This window comes from Rutidosis leptorrhynchoides, chromosome 10 (assembly GCF_046630445.1).
Source record: "Rutidosis leptorrhynchoides isolate AG116_Rl617_1_P2 chromosome 10, CSIRO_AGI_Rlap_v1, whole genome shotgun sequence".
NCBI classification, from domain to species: Eukaryota; Viridiplantae; Streptophyta; class Magnoliopsida; order Asterales; family Asteraceae; genus Rutidosis; species Rutidosis leptorrhynchoides.
The window spans coordinates 268,185,827-268,205,764 of NC_092342.1; the positions used below are offsets into that span (position 1 = coordinate 268,185,827).

At 33.7% G+C, this 19,938-nt stretch overlaps 1 protein-coding gene across 1 annotated transcript; it reads left to right on the plus strand.

Annotated features, from left to right (window-relative positions):
• The first annotated feature begins 15,684 nt into the window (after positions 1 to 15,684).
• On the plus strand, positions 15,685 to 19,781 carry LOC139871027 (uncharacterized). Its single transcript, XM_071858778.1, has 3 exons — positions 15,685 to 16,047; positions 16,393 to 17,569; positions 19,753 to 19,781. Exons 1-3 carry the CDS (start codon positions 15,685 to 15,687, stop codon positions 19,779 to 19,781), a joined length of 1,569 nt encoding a protein of 522 aa, XP_071714879.1.
• Positions 19,782 to 19,938: the final 157 nt, after the last annotated feature.

A 19,938-nucleotide genomic window follows, 5' to 3' on the forward strand; every position in this document is an offset into this window, starting at 1 on the left:
GATGAACACCTGGTAACCGACATTAACAAGATGCATATATAAGAATATCCCTATCATTCCGGGACACCCTTCGGATATGATATAAATTTCGAAGTACTAAAGCATCCGGTACTTTGGATGGGGTGTGTTAGGCCCAATAGATCTATCTTTAGGATTCGCGTCAATTAGGGTGTCTGTTCCCTAATTCTTAGATTACCAGACTTAATAAAAAGGGGCATATTCAATTTCGATAATTCAACCATAGAATGTAGTTTCACATACTTGTGTCTTTTTTGTAAATCATTTATAAAACCTGCATGTATTCTCATCCCAAAAATATTAGATTTTAAAAGTGGGACTATAACTCACTTTCACAGATTTTTACTTCGTCGGGAAGTAAGACTTGGCCACTGGTTGATTCACGAACCTATAACAATATATACATATATATCAAAGTATGTTCAAAATATATTTACAACACTTTTAATATATTTTGATGTTTTAAGTTTATTAAGTCAGCTGTCCTCGTTAATAACCTACAACTAGTTGTCCACAGTTAGATGTACAGAAATAAATCGATAAATATTATCTTGAATCAATCCACGACCCAGTGTATACATATCTCAGTATTGATCACAACTCAAACTGTATATATTTTGGAATCAACCTCAACCCTGTATAGCTAACTCCAACATTCACATATAGAGTGTCTATAGTTGTTCCGAAATATATATAGATGTGTCGACATGATAGGTCGAAACATTGTATACGTGTCTATGGTATCTCAAGATTACATAATATACAATACAAGTTGATTAAGTTATGGTTGGAATAGATTTGTTACCAATTTTCACGTAGCTAAAATGAGAAAAATTATTCAATCTTGTTTTACCCATAACTTCTTCATTTTAAATCCGTTTTGAGTGAATCAAATTGCTATGGTTTCATATTGAACTCTATTTTATGAATCTAAACAGAAAAAGTATAGGTTTATAGTCGAAAAAATAAGTTACAAGTTGTTTTTGTAAAGGTAGTCATTTCAGTCGAAAGAACGACGTCTAGATGACCATTTTAGAAAACATACTTCCACTTTTAGTTTAACCATAATTTTTGGATATAGTTTCATGTTCATAATAAAAATCATTTTCTCAGAATAACAACTTTTAAATCAAAGTTTATCATAGTTTTTAATTAACTAACCCAAAACAGCCCGCGGTGTTACTACGACGGCGTAAATCCGGTTTTACGGTGTTTTTCGTGTTTCCAGGTTTTAAATCATTAAGTTAGCATATCATATAGATATAGAACATGTGTTTAGTTAATTTTAAAAGTCAAGTTAGAAGGATTAACTTTTGTTTGCGAACAAGTTTAGAATTAACTAAACTATGTTCTAGTGATTACGAGTTTAAACCTTCGAATAAGATAGTTTTATATATATGAATCGAATGATGTTATGAACATCATTACTACCTCAAGTTTAGTAGGTAAACCTACTGGAAGTGACAAGAAATGATCTAGCTTCAAAGGATCTTGGATAGCTTGAAAGTTCTTGAAGTAGGATCATGACACAAAAACAAGTTCAAGTAAGATTTTTACTCGAATTAAGATAGTTTATAGTTATAGAAATTGAATCAAAGTTTGAATATGAATATTACCTTGAATAAGAAAGATAACCTACTGTATATAACAAAGGTTTCTTGATCTTAGATGATTACTTGGAATGGATTAGAAAGCTTGGAAGTAAATTAGTAAACTTGAAGGGATTTTTGAAGTGTTCTTCCTATGATGATTATAGCTTGATTCTTGAAGTGATTTTTGATGAAGATGATGATTAACTACTGGAAAAATACGTTCATAATAGTGTGTGTGTGTGTGTTGAGAGAGAATTAGAAAGAGAATTGGAAGTGAAATGGAGTGAATGATGAGTGGTAATTGGTGAGTGGTGAGTGGGGTTAAAAGGAGTTCTAGTTAGTTGACTAGCTCATGGTAGAAGTTAAAATTGATTAGTCATACATGACATAATCAAGAGTGGAATCCCATGCTAGTTCCTATTGGTATATACCCATAGTAAGTACGTTTTGAAGCTGTGTATAATACGGGTAAGAATACGACTAGAATTCTTGATGAAAGAAAAGAATGGGAAAGTAACTGTAACCATTTTCGTTAAGTATGAGTGTTTTGATATATGTCTTGAAGTCTTCCAAAAGTATTTTAATACATCTAAATACACTACATGTATATACATTTTAACTGAGTCGTTAAGTCATCGTTATTCGTTACATGTAAGTGTTGTTTTGAAACCTTTAAGTTAACGATCTCAATTAATGTTGTTAACCCATTGTTTATTATATCTAATGAGATGTTAAATTATTATATTATCATGATATTATGATATATTAATATATCTTAATATTATATATATACATTTAAATGTCGTTACAACGATAATCGTTACATATATGTCTCGTTTCGAAATCCTTAAGTTAGTAGTCTTGTTTATATGTATATAACTCATTGTTAATATACTTATGGAGATACTTACTTATCATAATCTCATGTTAACCATATGTATATCCATATATATATCGTCATGTCGTTTTTACAAGTTTTAACGTTCGTGAATCGCCGGTCAACTTGGGTGGTCAATTGTCTATATGAAACATATTTCAATTAATCAAGTCTTAACAAGTTTGATTGCTTAACATGTTGGAAACATTTAATCATGTAAATATCAATCTCAATTAATATATATAAACATGGAAAAGTTCGGGTCACTACAACATAGAAAAAAATCCAATTCGTTATTCAGTTCATCAATTACCTGATTTGGGCAACAATAAAAATGTCGACCTGGGTTTCTGTCGGTCCAGGAACATTTGCGTGCAGCTATCAAACCACAATAACAATTAACCATCTTGAAGACACGTGAGTAATGAAGCCCTAAATTGAACGAATTTGTGTTGATTTTTTCAGATAGCGAGAGGTAGAAGATGGATTTTGCATCTGAATTTAAAGAGACAACGATTGAGTTAGGTGAAGCTATTAATATCATTTAAGTTTAAAAACTTCTCAAACGGTCCCTTAAAATGTAATTCCGAAATTACCCATCACGTTTTTTGGCATGTGCTTCCATTTAACGTCTAAAACAGACGACCGTCAAAAATAAGGACCAAACCAGCAGAAGGGACATAAGTCGGGGACGAAATCCATCAAAAAAAAGCCTAGGGACGAAACCAGCTTTTTGGTACAAACCACGGGGACCATTTCAGCAATTTTGTCTTGAACTTTTATAAGTTTTAACTAATGACTATTCCTCAAATCCATATATTTTTCAGTAACGTAAATAATAATAATGGTTAATAATTTAAATTGGGTTAGTCATTTGTGAATTACAAAATGTACAAGTTAAATATATTGCATGTGGTATGCATTACAAGCAATGTTTTTTTTTTTTTTTTTTTTTTTTTTTTAATAATGATGGTCCATGTGCGGAGATCATGCAAAGGTTAGCCCAACTTGTGTTGGAAGTTATTAATCTTCACATATAATTTATAAAAATTTTCACTGTTATAATATATAAATATATATATAAATGGATAGTCAATTATTGATACACAAAAGTAATATTATTGTATTACCTAAACTTGTGATATTTTTGCTATAAATAGCCATGAATGCAAGCATTAAACTTGCACCATTTCTCACACTTACAAAGTATTTCTTTCTTTCTCTCCATTATCATCTTTGTTCTTACACTTCATTATTAGTATTCTTAATCAAGAATCAAATCACTAAAGGTAGTTATAAGCCTACTGAATTATAACATCAAGAATCAAACCACTAAAGGTAGTTATAAGCCTACTGAATTATAACACGTTATCAGCACGATAATCTTAATACTAATTATGGTTGGCTCTGCCACCTAAATGATATATGGTCGGTTATACCACCTGAATAATATATGGTCGACACTGTCGTCTAATTATCATTTATGTTACTAACATTTATATTTCAATTATCTAACATTTATATGGCCGACACTGTCGCCTAATTATCATTTATGTTACTAACATTTATATTTCTATTATCTAACATTTATATGGCCGACACTGTCGCCTAATTATCATTTATGTTTACTAATATTTATATTTATGTTATATAACATTTATTAATGATTGCTTACATATGGTCGACACTGTCACCTACTTATCATTTATGTTATATTAAATTTATGTTTAATGTTTATATACTTATGAATATAAAGTGACTATAATTTACCATGTTGTTTGTTTTAATAGAAAATGTCGAATCTGGAAAAGTTTAAATTTACTCCTTTAGAATCAACTGAAAACAACTACATGCCATGGGTTATAAAAGTAAAAATGCATCTTAAATCAATGGGCATTCTTGAAGCGATAAATGAAAACAACACTTGTTCTAAAAAAGAACAAGCAATGGCATGTTGCTTTATTCATCAACATATTGATGAATGCTTACAAAATAATTATGTGACTGTAGAAGATCCCCATGTTTTATGGGAAGGTCTCAAAAGCAGATTCAATAATCAAAGAGAAATTTTACTTCCAGCTGCTATGGAACAATGGAGAACATTAAGGTTCCAAGACTTTAAGAAAGTAAATGAATAAAGCTCAGCTCTGTATAATACATGTTCACAACTTAAATTCTGTGGACATGAAATAAGTGATGCAGACATGATGGAGAAAACTTTCTCCACAATGAATGCTGCAAACATCACAGTGCAAAGAAATTTGAGAATGCTAAAGTTCAAAACATATCCTGAACTTAATTCATATCTCTTAGTTGCAGAGCAAAATGATGAGCTATTAATGAAAAATCAGCAATCCCGTCTTACTGGTACACTTGCAATCCCTGAAGCAAATACTGCAAATAATTATAAACAGGGACAAGGACGCGGGCAAGGTCGTGGTTATAATAACCATCACCATCATCATGCCAAAAGCCATAACTATGGTAGAAACCATCCTTATGGTAATGGTAATGGGCGAGGACGTGGTCGTGGTCATGGCCGTGGTGGTCAAAGAAATAATAATCCACGAAAATATAAATATCAACCACAAAATAAGCCCACTAAACAAGATGTTGAAGAAAATTCTTCTAAAAATTCTGAAGAATCTTGCTACAGATGTGGTAGAATGGGCCACTGGGCTAATACTTTCCGAACATCTAAACATCTTGTTAAGATGTATCAGGATTCGCTGAAAGATAAAGAAAAGGAAGTAAACTTTGTGGATAACGTCGATCCAACAGTAACTGAGAAACCATCTGATTTATATGAAGATTTCTTGAATGTTTAAGTTGTGTGTCTTTCGAAAAATAAACGATTTAATATCGTCTGTCTTTGTCATTATGTTTGCTAAATGTTTCAGTACTATCTATTTGCGTGTAAAATATTGTGTAATATTAATGTACTCACTATTTATTTCTTATATATGAAGTTCAATATGAATATTGCTGGAATACAACATCAATCAAGTGGTGGAGATCTCTGTATAGCAGACAGTGGAACTACACACACTATACTTAAATCCGAGAAATATTTTATTGATCTAAAACCAACGGAAGGAACTATACATACAATATCAGGACCTGCTAACTTGATAAAAGGGATAGGAAAGGCAAATTTCATACTACCAAATGGTACAAAATTTTTAATAAATGATGCCTTATTTTCTCCCAAGTCAAGCAGAAATTTATTGAGTTTCTCCGACATATACCTTAACGGGTATGATTATCAGTCAGTGACAACAGAAAATGAGAAATATTTAAGTATCACTGACAAGAGTCATGTGGTTGAAAAACTGCCAAGACTTAGTTCTGGATTACATTATACACATATAAATGTACCAGAAATACATATGGTAGTTAACGAAAAATATATTGATCCTGGTGTATTCAGTTTATGGCATAATAGATTAGGCCATCCAGGATCAACAATGATGAAAAAGATTATTGAATGTACTCATGGACATCCACTAAAGGATGGAAAAATCCATCATGATACAATGGTTCCATGTACATCTTGCTCTCTTGGAAAATTGATAACTAGACCCTCACCACTTAAGGTTGAGAAAGAATCACCAATGTTTCTTGAAAGAATTCAAGGTGATATATGTGGACCAATTCATCCACCATGTGGACCATTTAGATATTTCATGGTTCTAATAGACACATCTAGTAGATGGTCTCATGTTTGTCTGTTATCAAGCCGTAATGTGGCATTTGCAAAATTTCTTGCCCAAATTATTAAATTGAGAGCTCATTTTCCTGATTACACCATTAAAAGGGTGAGACTTGATAATGCTGGTGAATTTACATCTCAAGCATTTAATGACTATTGCATGTCTATAGGAATTATTGTTGAACATTCTGTTGCTCATGTGCATACACAAAATGGTTTAGCCGAGTCATTGATTAAACATTTACAGTTAATCGCTAGACCATTGATAATGAGAACAAAACTCCCTGTATCTATATGAGGTCATGCAATTTTACATGATGCTGCATTGATTCGCATCAGACCAAGTGCAAGTCATAAATATTCCCCCCTACAACTTGCTTTTGGTCAAGAGCCAAATATTTCCTATCTTAGAACATTTGGTTGTGCAGTGTATGTTCCAATTGCGACACCACAACGTACAAAAATGGGTCCACAAAGGAGGTTGGGAATATATGTTGGATATGAAACATCTTCAATATTAAGGTATATTGAACCTATGACAGGTGACGTTTTTACAGCACGTTTTGCTGATTGTCATTTTAATGAAACATTGTTCCCTAGATTAGGGGGAGAAATGAAAAATAAAGAAAATGATGTTTCATGGTGTGAACCTCAATTAAAGTATCTTGATCCTCGCACAAAAGAATGCGAGACAGAAGTTCAAAAGATAATGCATATACAAGAACTTGCAAATCAATTGCCTGATGCATTTACAGATACAAAAACGGTGACAAAATCATATATACTAGTAGTAAATACTCCAGCTCGAATTGAAATTCCAAAAGCTGGCAATAACGTCACTCATGAATCTTTGCCACGTTAGAAACGTGGAAGACCAATTGGTTCAAAGGATAAAAATCCTCGAAAAAGAAAATCAGCTGATAATGAAGTAAATGAAAGTGTTCAAGAAAAACCACAAATCAGTACTCCTACTGCAGAGGAGATTGATGATGTCAATACAGAAATTGCAATCAATTATGCATATTCAAAAATATTATGGAACCGAAATGAAATGAAAAATCTTGATGAGAAATTTTCATTTAATGTTGCATATGACATCATGAATAATGATGATGATCCAGAACCAACATCTATGGTTGAATGTCAAAATAGACATGATTGGGCTCAATGGAAAGAAGCAATATGAGCTGAATTAGAATCACTCAATAAAAGAAAAGTTTTCGGATCCATCATTCTCACTCCTAAAGATGTGAAACCTATAGGATACAGATGGATTTTTGTCCGAAAAAGAAATGAGAAAAATGAAGTTACAAGGTATAAAGCTAGACTTGTAGCTCAAGGTTTTTCTTAAAGACCGGGAATTGATTATGAAGAAACTTATTCCCCTGTTATGGATGCAATTACTTTTAGGTACTTAATCAGCCTGGCAGTTTCTAAAAATTTAGAAATGCATCTCATGGATGTTGTGACTGCTTACCTATATGGATCACTTGATAGTGATATATATATGAAGATACCTGAAGGATTTAAGGTACCAGAAGCATCAAATGCAAAACCCAAAGAAATGTATTCGATTAAATTATAAAGATCTTTATATGGGTTAAAACAATCGGGGACGTATGTGGTATAACCAATTAAGTGATTACTTGATAAGCAAAGGGTATACAAATAACCTTACTTGCCCTTGTGTTTTCATTAAGAAAACAACATCCGAATATGTGATCATAGCTGTTTATGTTGATGAACTTAACATCATAGGTACAAATAAAGAGATCTATGAAGCCATTCAACTTCTAAAGAAAGAATTTGAAATGAAAGATCTCGGAAAAACCAAGTATTGCCTTGGTTTACAAATTGAGCATATGCATAATGGTTTACTTGTACATCAAACAACATATACTGAAAAGATTTTGAAACGTTTCAATATGGACAAGGCAAAACCATTAAGTACTCCTATGGTTGTTAGATCACTCAATGTTGAAATTGATCCATTTCGTCCATGTGAAGATCATGAAGATATTCTTGGACCAGAAGTACCATATCTTAGTGCAATTGGAGCTCTTATGTATCTTAAAAATTGTACAAGACCTGACATTTCTTTTGCAGTTAATTTGTTGGCAAGGTTCAGCTCTGCTCCTACCAAAAGACACTGGAATGGGATCAAACACATATTTCGATACCTTCGAGGAACTACTGATTTAGGATTATTTTATTCTAACAAATCAAAACAAGATTTGGTTGGTTATGCTAATGCAGGTTATTTATCTAATCCACATAAAGCTAAATCTCAAACTGGATATGTATTCCTAAATGGAGGTACTGCAATATCATGGCATTCTCAAAAACAAACACTTGTTGCTACATCATCAAATCATGCCGAAGTGATTGCATTACATGAAGCTACTCGGGAATGTTTTTGGTTGAGATCAATGACACAAATCATTACTGATTCTTGTGGACTAGAACGCGATAAAAGTCCAACAATTATCTATGAAGATAATGCAGCTTGCATAGCACAGATGAAAGAAGGGTATATCAAAAGTGACCGAACCAAACACATACCTCCTAGATTCTTCTCATACACTCAAAATCTCATTAAGGACAACGAGATTGAAATGAGATATGTTTAATCCAGTAAAAACTCTGCTGATCTTTTCACGGAAGCACTTCCAACTGCTATTTTCAGAACACACGTTCATAACATTGGCATGAGACATGTTCAAAAGATGTAACAACCGAAGCGATGTCTACTTGAGGGGGAGTCAACTCCATACTGCACTCTTTTTCCCTTAGCTAAAGTTTTTCCCACTGGGTTTTCTTTAGCAAGGTTTTTAAAGAGGCAGTAACTTACAGTTGATCTTCAACAAACAAAATTGCTATCTAAGGGGGAGTGTTATAATATATAAATATATATATATATATATATAAATGGATAGTCAATTATTGATACACAAAAGTAATATTATTGTATTACCTAAACTTGTGATATTTTTCCTATAAATAGCCATGAATGCAAGCATTAAACTTGCACCATTTCTCACACTTACAAAGTATTTCTTTCTTTCTCTCCATTATCATCTTTGTTCTTACACTTCATTATTAGTATTCTTAATCAAGAATCAAATCACTAAAGGTAGTTATAAGCCTACTGAATTATAACATCAAGAATCAAACCACTAAAGGTAGTTATAAGCCTACTGAATTATAACATTCACTAATATATTAAGCCTATAAATTGGCTTAATTATGTTGAATGCATGATGTATTCCAGTACGAATTTAGATAACAACCGATTAAGTTTTATACGAAAAGGACTTAAAATCAGGGATATCTCATTAAGCTTTTCATATGTATCATTGACAAATTCTCCATGTGCACAAAAAACAAGAGGAATTCTTGAAGTAAATAAATCTTTGTTGAGCACACTATATTTTTTTTCTCATGGAGATTGGGTTAACAATTCAGGCATAAATCTTTATTGGACTAAAGATAGTTGTATGGCATAAAAGCATAAATGGGCTCAGCTTTTATATGTCCAATATGTAAGAAAAATAAAATCGGGCCAAAGCCCATGTGTACGATATGATGAATGTATTTTGATAACTTGATCATTAGATGGTCACTCATTTCCTTCTCTCTTTTTTTTTTGGGAAATTCCCCAAAATACATTTTTAAAAAAGTTTTATTCCAAAATACACTTTTAGAAAAAAAAATTGTCTATTTACACCATTAAGTTGACCACCAGTTGGGTCGACTACCTATATACCCAGTCGACCACACCAAATTTAAATGTGGTCGACCACCGTTCATAACTGGAAAGGTCGATTTCTGTTGGCTATCGGTCGACCACTATATTCGACCCCAAAAAACACGAGCGACCTTAATGATGGTCGAGTATACAAAAAGACACTGAAATAGCGAGTTGGGATAACAAAATTCAAATTTCAACTCTAACAAAAATTCGCTCCACAAGCCCTAGTTACGAACCCTGATTCATAAACCCTCATTCATTGCCGATTCAATCAAGAGATCACTTCAATAGTTTGTAGATAAACCCTAATTCCATCGTCAGTGTATCTATTTCGTCCCTAGATTCAATCAAGAGTTCCCTTCAAAGATGACAGATATTGAGGTAAAACCTATTTCGTTGTTGTATGTATATGTTAGTTTATCTGTATGTGTATATATGTGTATATATGTATATCTATGTATGGGTCCCTGTATTTATATCTATTTGTGTATGGATGTATTTTTATGTGTGTACATGTCAGTATATGATAGGTATCTATAATTGTATATGTATATGTAAATGTATATGTATATGTAACTATAGATATACAATTCTCCCATTGTTTTTGCTAAAGTGTATATATCTGTATATGGTTATGGGGATGCCTTAGGTCAGAAGATCACTTGCATACTCGACCATTCAAAGGGTCGACTGCCAAAAACATACACTATAGTCGACCCCATTTTGGGTCGCCTATAGTTGAATAAAACTGTAGTCGACCAAAAAGAAGGTCGACTATAGTGTATTTGCTTTTCAATTGTATGTACCTGTATGTATGTGTATGTATATTAACATTTATGTATAATGACATTATCATTGTCTGATTACAGGTTTGGTTCGAGGCCAAGGTCACCATTCGAAGCAAGATGTCTCTTATAAGGGAGATTAAGAACAAACTCACTCCGGATCAGACAAAGATTTTCAGAGAGACGTGTTTCGGTCATTGGTTAGATATAAAGTGTGATGACAATGATCCAGGATACATACATTGCTTATTAATGAATCAGACTGACCGTCCGAAAAAGTTTGTAATCAACGGACGCGAAATATGTGAGGAGCCAGAAGAGCTATGGTTTCGAGTTACCTGAGACCATGTCATTAGGTGTGGTAGACGTGAGTTTTGCTTGGTTACCGGGATGCGGTTTGGTCCAGTTACATCTTTTATAGATAGGATAGGTCAAGAGAGGTCGGATTTTGACCACTTGGTTTCATCTCGTGTTTTTATTAAACGACATAGTGGTCAACGTCATATTTCGGAGTTTCACGACGCCTTTTTTAAAGATGAGTTGAAAGGAACTGACAAGGATAAGGTCATAGTCGCCATTGCGTTGATAATTAACTTATGCTTCCTTGGGAAGCAGTTGCGGGATAGCGTAAACGATGACATGCTTCTTTTATTAGAGGACTTTGAGTTGATGAACAAGTATCCGTGGGGTTCTTTCTTATGGACCAAACTTTACAATAGTTTGCATCACGTGTTAGTACCTTATAAAGAGAGGGTAGCAGATAAAACCCGGAAGGGGGTAATGACATACCATTTGAACGGCTTCACTTGGGCGTTTAAGGTAGTAATCCGTACTTATAAATTTTAAGCAATTAACATGTTTCATATTTAACCAAATTTGGTTTTTGTTTGTAGATGTGGATATGGGAGGAATACAAACACCGAATAGAAGCATATGCTTTCAAGCCGGAAAGTGAAGGAATACCTCGTGGAATCCACTGGAAACGGAAGAAGAAAGTCATGGGCTGGAATGAGTATGTTGAGTTGATGCAACTCCCGGTGAGTATAATTATACCAAAATATTTATGTATGTGTTATGTTTATATGTATGTGTATATCTATAGGTATATGTAACTGTATTTGTATGTGTATATGTAACTGTATATGTATATGTATATGTATATGTATCTGTATATGTATATGTATATGTATATGTATATGTATCTGTATATGTATATGTATATGTATATGTATATGTATATGTATATGTATATGTATATGTATATGTATATGTATATGTATATGTATATGTATATGTATATGTATATGTATATGTATATGTATATGAATATGTGTATGACAGGATGATATCCCGGACGAAGAATGACCTCTCAATCGTTTGAGGCCCACCAAGACAGAGGTTAAGTGTGAGTGGTGGGTTGCTAGTGTAAACTATTTCAAGGACCCCGATGCTAAAGTACCGGTGAAGAAAGTTGCTGTTCCGAAGAAATTTGATGATGAGACGAAGAAGGAGTTGACCAATATGATTAAGAATTTGACAAAGAGATTAGATGACCAGGAAAACAAACATGCCAAGGAGATTAAGGAGATGAGTGATCGGGTTAAGGCTGGCATCCGTGTTACACGTGAGACACTAAAGATAGTGCAGAGTTTATATGTTTCTAGAGACTACCACAAGACAATGATTTTAAAACTCCATTCTATGATACAAAACCTACAACAACATATCCGTCAACAAGAGCAGGTAATTTCTTATTATATAATTCATTTATGCAAGTTGGTAAGTTATATAAACTGTCCAGTGTGCAGATGAGTAGTCGACCCTTCATTTGATCGACTATCACCATGTTTACATTGTAGTCGACCATTATCTAGGTCGACTATATTAAATTTATACTATAGTCGACCCTTGTCAAGGTCGACTACATATCTTACCTTCGGTCGACTTACTGCTGTGTGTTTCTGTGACAGGATGATGGTGGTTTCATTGGTGGATATGTGTCAGATGTTGAAGTTCAGACAACCAAGAAAGATATGTTTAATAATGTGAAGGTTGCTTCACCGGTTTATATGAGGAGAAGCAAAAGGGACCGTCGGGTTGCACGGGCAAGGATGTCACCCTTCGTTACACCGTCACAAATGATCAAAAAGGGTGCTAAAAGAAAGCCTGACATGCCAGAGAAAGAAATCCCGATAAAACAACAGAAGACGGGGAGACTGAGTGCTCTGGTAGTGCCTGATAATGTTATTCTAGAAATCATTGACGATTTGATTCATAAGTCTGGACTTATCTATCCCGGCCCTTCCACATTATATGATGATGAAAGGAATCTGGACGGCCCTAAGACACCGGAAGAGATGATGACTCTACATTACGAGTGCTTATCGGTATTTGTTCGGGGCCTATCTGACGGATTTATATTCATCACTGACGAGTTTTGGGAGCGGATCTACAACAAATTTGAAGGCGGTTACTTAGATAACTTTGTAAGTGTTTTATAAACTTATTATTAAAGTGGTCGACATTTAACTTCGCTAACTTGAGATTGACTAAGTGGTTGTTAATTTCAGAATATTAATGGTTAGGGATCTATGTTGTTGTGGTGGAGCTACCGTTTAGATCAAATGGATTTTCAGCCACTAAAGGACCGCCAAAGATGTACGATCATGCCGGTCGACATGATTAAGTGGATGTGGTTTTTTAAAACGGGTGTAACACTTGACCCGAATTACACCAATCCCAATATTACTTGTTATGCAGACGGATCGAGACTCCCTTTCCCACATTGGTCGAAGTGTCAGAAGGTTACAATATCAAATACATATACATATACAGTTTAAATATACATAGACATATACATTCAGATTAAAGTTATCTGTATAACTTTCTAACGTTAATTGTAGGTCCTATTCCCAACATGTTTGGAAGATGCGGATCACTGGGTGCTTATTTTGCTTGATCTTAAGGACTTCACCGTCGTCATTTACAATATTTTTGTCAAGCACAGCTCAATTGACCACCGCGCTTATTATGTTTCCGAGTTGGGTAAGTGTCTGCCAGAGTTTTTGAGGGCAATTAACTACACTCCTCCACCACACGTCTCGATGAAATCTACATTTACGTATATCGACTCACCTCAGCAGTCAGGATATTACAGTGACTGTGGTGTATGGGTTTGCATAAACATGGAGTGTGTATTTTGTGAGCTAACCTACCCATTCGAGAAAGATACTGCGAAGGTTGCATTAGAATACCGACATAGGATGGGGAAGACATTCTTTAGATCTCGAATTGAAGTACGTAAAAGGTAGCTCTAATGTTTGTGTTGGTATTGTATTTTGAACAGGCTCCACTGTAAAAGGTAGCTCTAATGTTTGTGTTGGCATATTAGGTCAGCAGGTTGAACATGCTCCACTGTAATCTTTTGACAGTCACCAAATGCCTGGTCGACCACTGGTGTAAAATGTGGTCGACCACTGCTTAAATACACTGTGGTTGACCCTAATGTGGGTCGACCACTTAATAAAAATGACTTAGTGGACCACAATCTATGAAGTAGTCGACCACAGTGGACTTTCATGATTAAAAAGGCAACCTAGGTCCCACATTTAGATAACATTTCTTATCCTTATTAGCTACGGATAGGAAATCCACCTTTCATGAATTTAATTGGATAACGGTAGATCCTTTTATTCGTGTTATCCATTTGTACTCTATAAGTAATCATAGACCAATAGGTAATTCCCATACTTAATAAATTCCAACTCTTGATCGATATTCAAACACACCAGATTCATATTCACAACAACTTAGTAGTTGAAGTTAACTCTTTGCGCAGTTTGAGGTCATCACTTATTGGTGAGTAATCCCTACTTTTATATGTCTTTACATATATAGTGATGAGTAAGTTAAAGATATATATTTGTTCAGGAGGTTATTTTGAACATGTCAATAATCATATAGTTTATATGCCATTTAATTATCCCAGAGTACCTTTGAAACTTACAATCGCGCCAAACAAACCCTTAAATCGTATGCTTTTGTTAAAATATGTGTTAAAAAAAATCGATGTTTCACAAGATTTAGTTATATCTATGAAATACGTTGTCGATAACTGTGTCTTGGATATCACTGATGATGAAGATGATTTTAATGATTTTATGAATTTCGCCATCTCAAATCAACCCGTTCACATGTATCTAGAAGATATTACGAATTCAATGCATGTTTTAGGCCGAAACCTTACTAATCCTAATGATCAGTTCAACCTACAACAACAATACAATAATCGGTTAAACCTACAACATCCGACCAATAATCAGTTCAACCTACAAAATCCTTACAATAATCAGTACAACCTTAATCATCCATCCAATAATCAGTTCAACCTACCTCAGCAATCCAATAATCAGTTCAACCTACATCATCCATACAATAATCAGTTCAACCAACAACAGTCATCCATCAATCAGTTCAACCTACAACAGTCAACCATCAATCAGTACGACCTAGAACACCAAAGTAACAATCAGTTCAACCTACACCACCCATACACTGATCAGTACAACCAACCACATCCATACACAAATAATTCGAACCTACAAAATCAATCTGTAAATCAGTTCAACTTACAAACTCAAACCACAGATGAAATCAACCAACAAATACAATACACCAATTTGTTGAATGATAAACAACCACCGTTTGAAGGTAATGAAGATCCTTACATCGTTGACCTACCTACATCTGATCAAAGCGGATTTGAGCATGATGATATGGAAAATGTGAATCCAATCAAACCAACAAAACACCCTTTTTCTAACTACATAGTTGATGAGGATGATGTTCCTGATAGTGATGATGAATACGAAGATGAACACGTCGACCAAACACAAACTTATGACCAGCCAATTAAGTATAATCCCCAACCAGATGATATATTTTAGAACATGCCACCGTTACTGTCGAACACCCAACCCGAAATGAAACCTAGATCAATGACAATATATGAAACCTCAGATCTAGTTAAATTGAATCAGACTTTCGAAAACAAGGAAGATTTTCTTATGCAATTACGTACAAAGTGTGTTACTGAAGGGTTCCAAATAAAACCAAAGTACTCAGACAAGTCAAGGTATACAGCTACATGCATATCACCAAATTGTTCATGGCAAATTACTGCTAGGTGTATACAAGATAGCAACAACTTTCAAGTACGGAAGTTGAATGATCTACACACGTGCTCAAATACCCAAATTCTTTCGAACAATAAGCATGCCAACAAGAAGGTCCTAGGTAATATACTGAAAGAGGTGATGAAACAAGAAGGTCGTGTCTATCGACCGAATGATATAAGGACTGATATGTCGGCGCGATTTAAAATAAGTCTATCATACCACCAAGCATGGAAAGCCAAATGTTACGCAATTGAGATGTTGAGGGGTAGTCTTGAAGATTCCTTTCAAATACTACCTAATTATCTATATAATCTTAGATTGTCTAACCCAGGTAGTGTAACTAACATTTGAACGGACAACAAAGGCAGATTTGTTATGAGTTACATGTCCATTGGTGCAGCGGTATGTTTATTGCTCTCTTTATTTGCTTATTAATTTAACTCGTATTTAAAAATAATGTTTCAATACTTTAATATGCAGACACGTTCGTTTGTTAACTATGCACGACCAGTAATCATAGTCGATGGGGCTCATTTAAAAAGTCGTTACTTAGGGACTAACTTGATTGCTGTCGCTATGGATGCTAACAATGGAATCCTTCCATTAGCCTACGGTATTGGAGCAGGAGAGACCACCGATCATTGGACATGGTTTTTTGGTAATCTAAGAGACTCTCTACAGTCTTCGGGGTGTTGTATTGTTAATCTTACCATTATATCTGACAGGGCACCTGCAATAGCTGCTGGCATATCAAACGTATTTCCAGAAGTATTTCATGCACTATGTGCTAGACATTTGTTGGGAAACCTCAAAAGTGTGTCTAAAAGGGTTAAAAGTTACGAGTGGCACTACTGGAAAATGTGCAAAGCGTATAGAAAATCTGATTTTGATCACCACTATGCTATACTAGCACGACGTATCCCAGACAGTGCGCGTACACTCACTACTGTTGGCCTCAACAGATGGTCTAGACATCATGCCGATCGTGTTCGGTATGCTTACCTAACTTCTAATAGTGCAGAGTCAATGAACGCACTGTCAGTTCATGCGAGGAAACTCCCGATTACAATGCTTCTTGAATTCTTTAGAGCTTCAGTTCAAGAATGGTTTTGGGAACACCGAAACACTGCTGATGGTTTAACAACACCTGTCACACCATATGCAGAGCGTAAGCTTGGTAAAAGAAATCGTAAGTCTATTAGTTGGACTGTCAAACCGATATCACAAGTTAAGTTTGAGGTATTGGATATGAAAAAAGGCGGTAAAGTCAATCTACAAGATAAAACTTGCACATGTAAACAATGGCAGTTTTTCGGTATACCCTGTGGACATGTAATGGCAATAGCAAGGTATTTTGTCCTACGTAACGTTACTACACACGTTCAGAAGTATTTCCACACTGAAACGTACAAGTCGGCATACATGGAAGATATTAACCCGCTAGATCATATTTCTGAATGGATAGATCCAGGACACCTACAAACCGTCCTACCGCCATTGGTTACAAAGCGACAATCGGGTAGACCGAAGAGTACTGCTCGTATACCGTCCCAAGGAGAGGACAAAGACAATTTCAAATCTAAAAGAAAATGCAGTCGTTGCTTGGAATATGGACATACTAGATCAACTTGCACCGCACATTATGATCTTTCTGAAGGTAAACAAAAGTCCAAGTGTAACTCAAAAACAAAGGCAAAGCCGAAGGGGTTGGTAAATGAGACGACCCGACCCAATCCATAGGGACGAATACAATAACATTTGATAACATCGCGAGGTACTTGACCTCTATATGATACATTTTACAAACATTGCATTTATTCTTAAAAGGCAAACTATCATTACATCAATATTTGACATTTTCGTCTAACATTTCATAATATCCAAATGACCTAATCTGTCATTTACTTATTTATATTCTCTATTGAACTCCAATGACTCGAATGCAACGTCTTGGTATCATGGCTTAAAAGGTCCCAAGTAGTATCCTTAACATGAGCTAATGCACAGCGGAAGACTTAATTCATACCTGAGAATAACATGCTTTAAAACGTCAACATAAAGTTGGTGAGATATATAGGTTTGATGCTAGCAGCGTTATAACAATGGAACACAAGATTTCATATATAAACATTTTAATAAAAATATTCTAAGTGGTTGAGCACTTGGTAACCATACTTAACATTTAATCACGTCGCATATTCCCTTTATTATGAAATCTTACTACACCGTACCAAGGTGTAGTCACGAAACGAAGTACTGTGCAACCGTTGATTACTGGTCGTCCAGTCCGGTTGGGGTTGTCAGGCCCGATAGATCTATCAACAGGATTCGCGTTTACAATACCGCTGTAAATAACAGTTACCAAGCTACAGGGAAGTATGCCAGTGGTACAACTCAACGTAGAATATATTTTTCAGTTACTTGTGTCCATATCGTAAAACATAAAATACATGTATTCTCATCCCGAAATATTTAGAGTTTAAAAGTGGGACTATATACTCACCTAATGTATTTTGTAGTAAAAATACATATAACACCATTGATAACTTATAAGGTTGGCCTTCGATTCACGAACCTAATTAATTATATATTTATATATTGGTTAATAACTTATTAACAAACTAAAGTCAATTTACAGTGTTCCACAATCCTAATGCTCGAGACCAGTATGTAAAAGTTAATAAAAATTCGTTTGACACAAAAAGATTTCCAAAAATTCTAAACATAACTATATATCACTGTTTTATATCCTCAAATATTTTTACAATACTTATTAAGGTAAATAATAATATAATTCCTTTTATAATATCTTAAAATTATACCAAATTTTGATATAAAGATACTTTTTACTTTTAAACAATATTTTTAAATAATAATTTTAATATTAATATTATTGTTAATAATAATTTTATAGTTTTAGTATCAATAATATTTTTAATTACAATAAAAATAATAACCTTATAATTTTGATAAAAATATTATTTTCTTTGAAATATTAATAACAACAATCATAATAATCGTAAAAATAATATTTTTAGTAAAATGATATTTAATAGTTTTAATAATAACAATGACAATTAAAATAATAATTTTACAGTTGTTAATAAAAATATTAGTTTTCCCATAAAAATCATAATATCAATAATAATAGAAATTTATAACATCGACGTAATGTTAAAATATTCATTTTTGATAATTTGTACAAAAGTTCAATTGACTATAACTTCAAATCCATCCGTCGAATCCATTCGACATCTAAATGAAAAGTTTATAGTTTTTCGCCACCTTTCCAAAAACATATTATTCATATACCTTATCTTAACCGCATGAGTAGCAAATTCAGATTCTATCCTAAAAATATATTTTAACAAAAATAGATATAAAAATATACACAATTCTAATTTCTCGAGCACTAGTCAGGGACATACAAAAAGTAAATAAAAGTTAAGTTTAGAGTGCTCACGTATCAATATTGAGATTCAATATTGCAGGATAGCATTTGGACAAAACGGAGTTGACAAACACTAGTTTAATTTACAAGCAAAACCCCCGATCCATACCCATAACTTTCATAAATTTGACCCATAATCTCCTTAATCTTATCCCATTCATGAAACCAGTTTTGAGAACATTTGAGCAGAACCTCGTCGTAGTATTTTGTATAAATTTTATACCGATAATACTCCAAATTCTTAGATTAATGGTATTAATCTAAATCTTACTCATAATAATAATAATAATATTAGTATTAATAATAATAATAATAATAATATCTTAAATAATTAATTTGATACGAAAAGATAATATGGAGTAATTAAATTTATGTTTATATGTGTTCAGTATGCGTGTGTGTGTTGTTTAAAGAATGAAGAAGTCAGACTTCGATGGACTTTTAAAGGCAGGCCAGATATTTTACCCCTCTCATATCATGCGAGTCGCATGATCAAGTCTGCCAGCTCACATTTGTTTTATCCTACCGACATGTGTTTATATTATTATATATATATTATATTTAATTAATATATT

What these genes read in the sequence shown, in the direction of transcription:
- LOC139871027 (XM_071858778.1), top strand. Translation starts at nt 15,685, where the DNA reads ATGCCACCGTTACTGTCGAACACCCAACCCGAAATGAAACCTAGATCA. An exon ending in TAGGTAATATACTGAAAGAG is followed by an intron (nt 16,048 to 16,392) that starts GTGATGAAACAA and finishes TTTAATATGCAG; the next exon opens with ACACGTTCGTTTGTTAACTA. An exon ending in ACATTATGATCTTTCTGAAG is followed by an intron (nt 17,570 to 19,752) that starts GTAAACAAAAGT and finishes ATATGTGTTCAG; the next exon opens with TATGCGTGTGTGTGTTGTTT.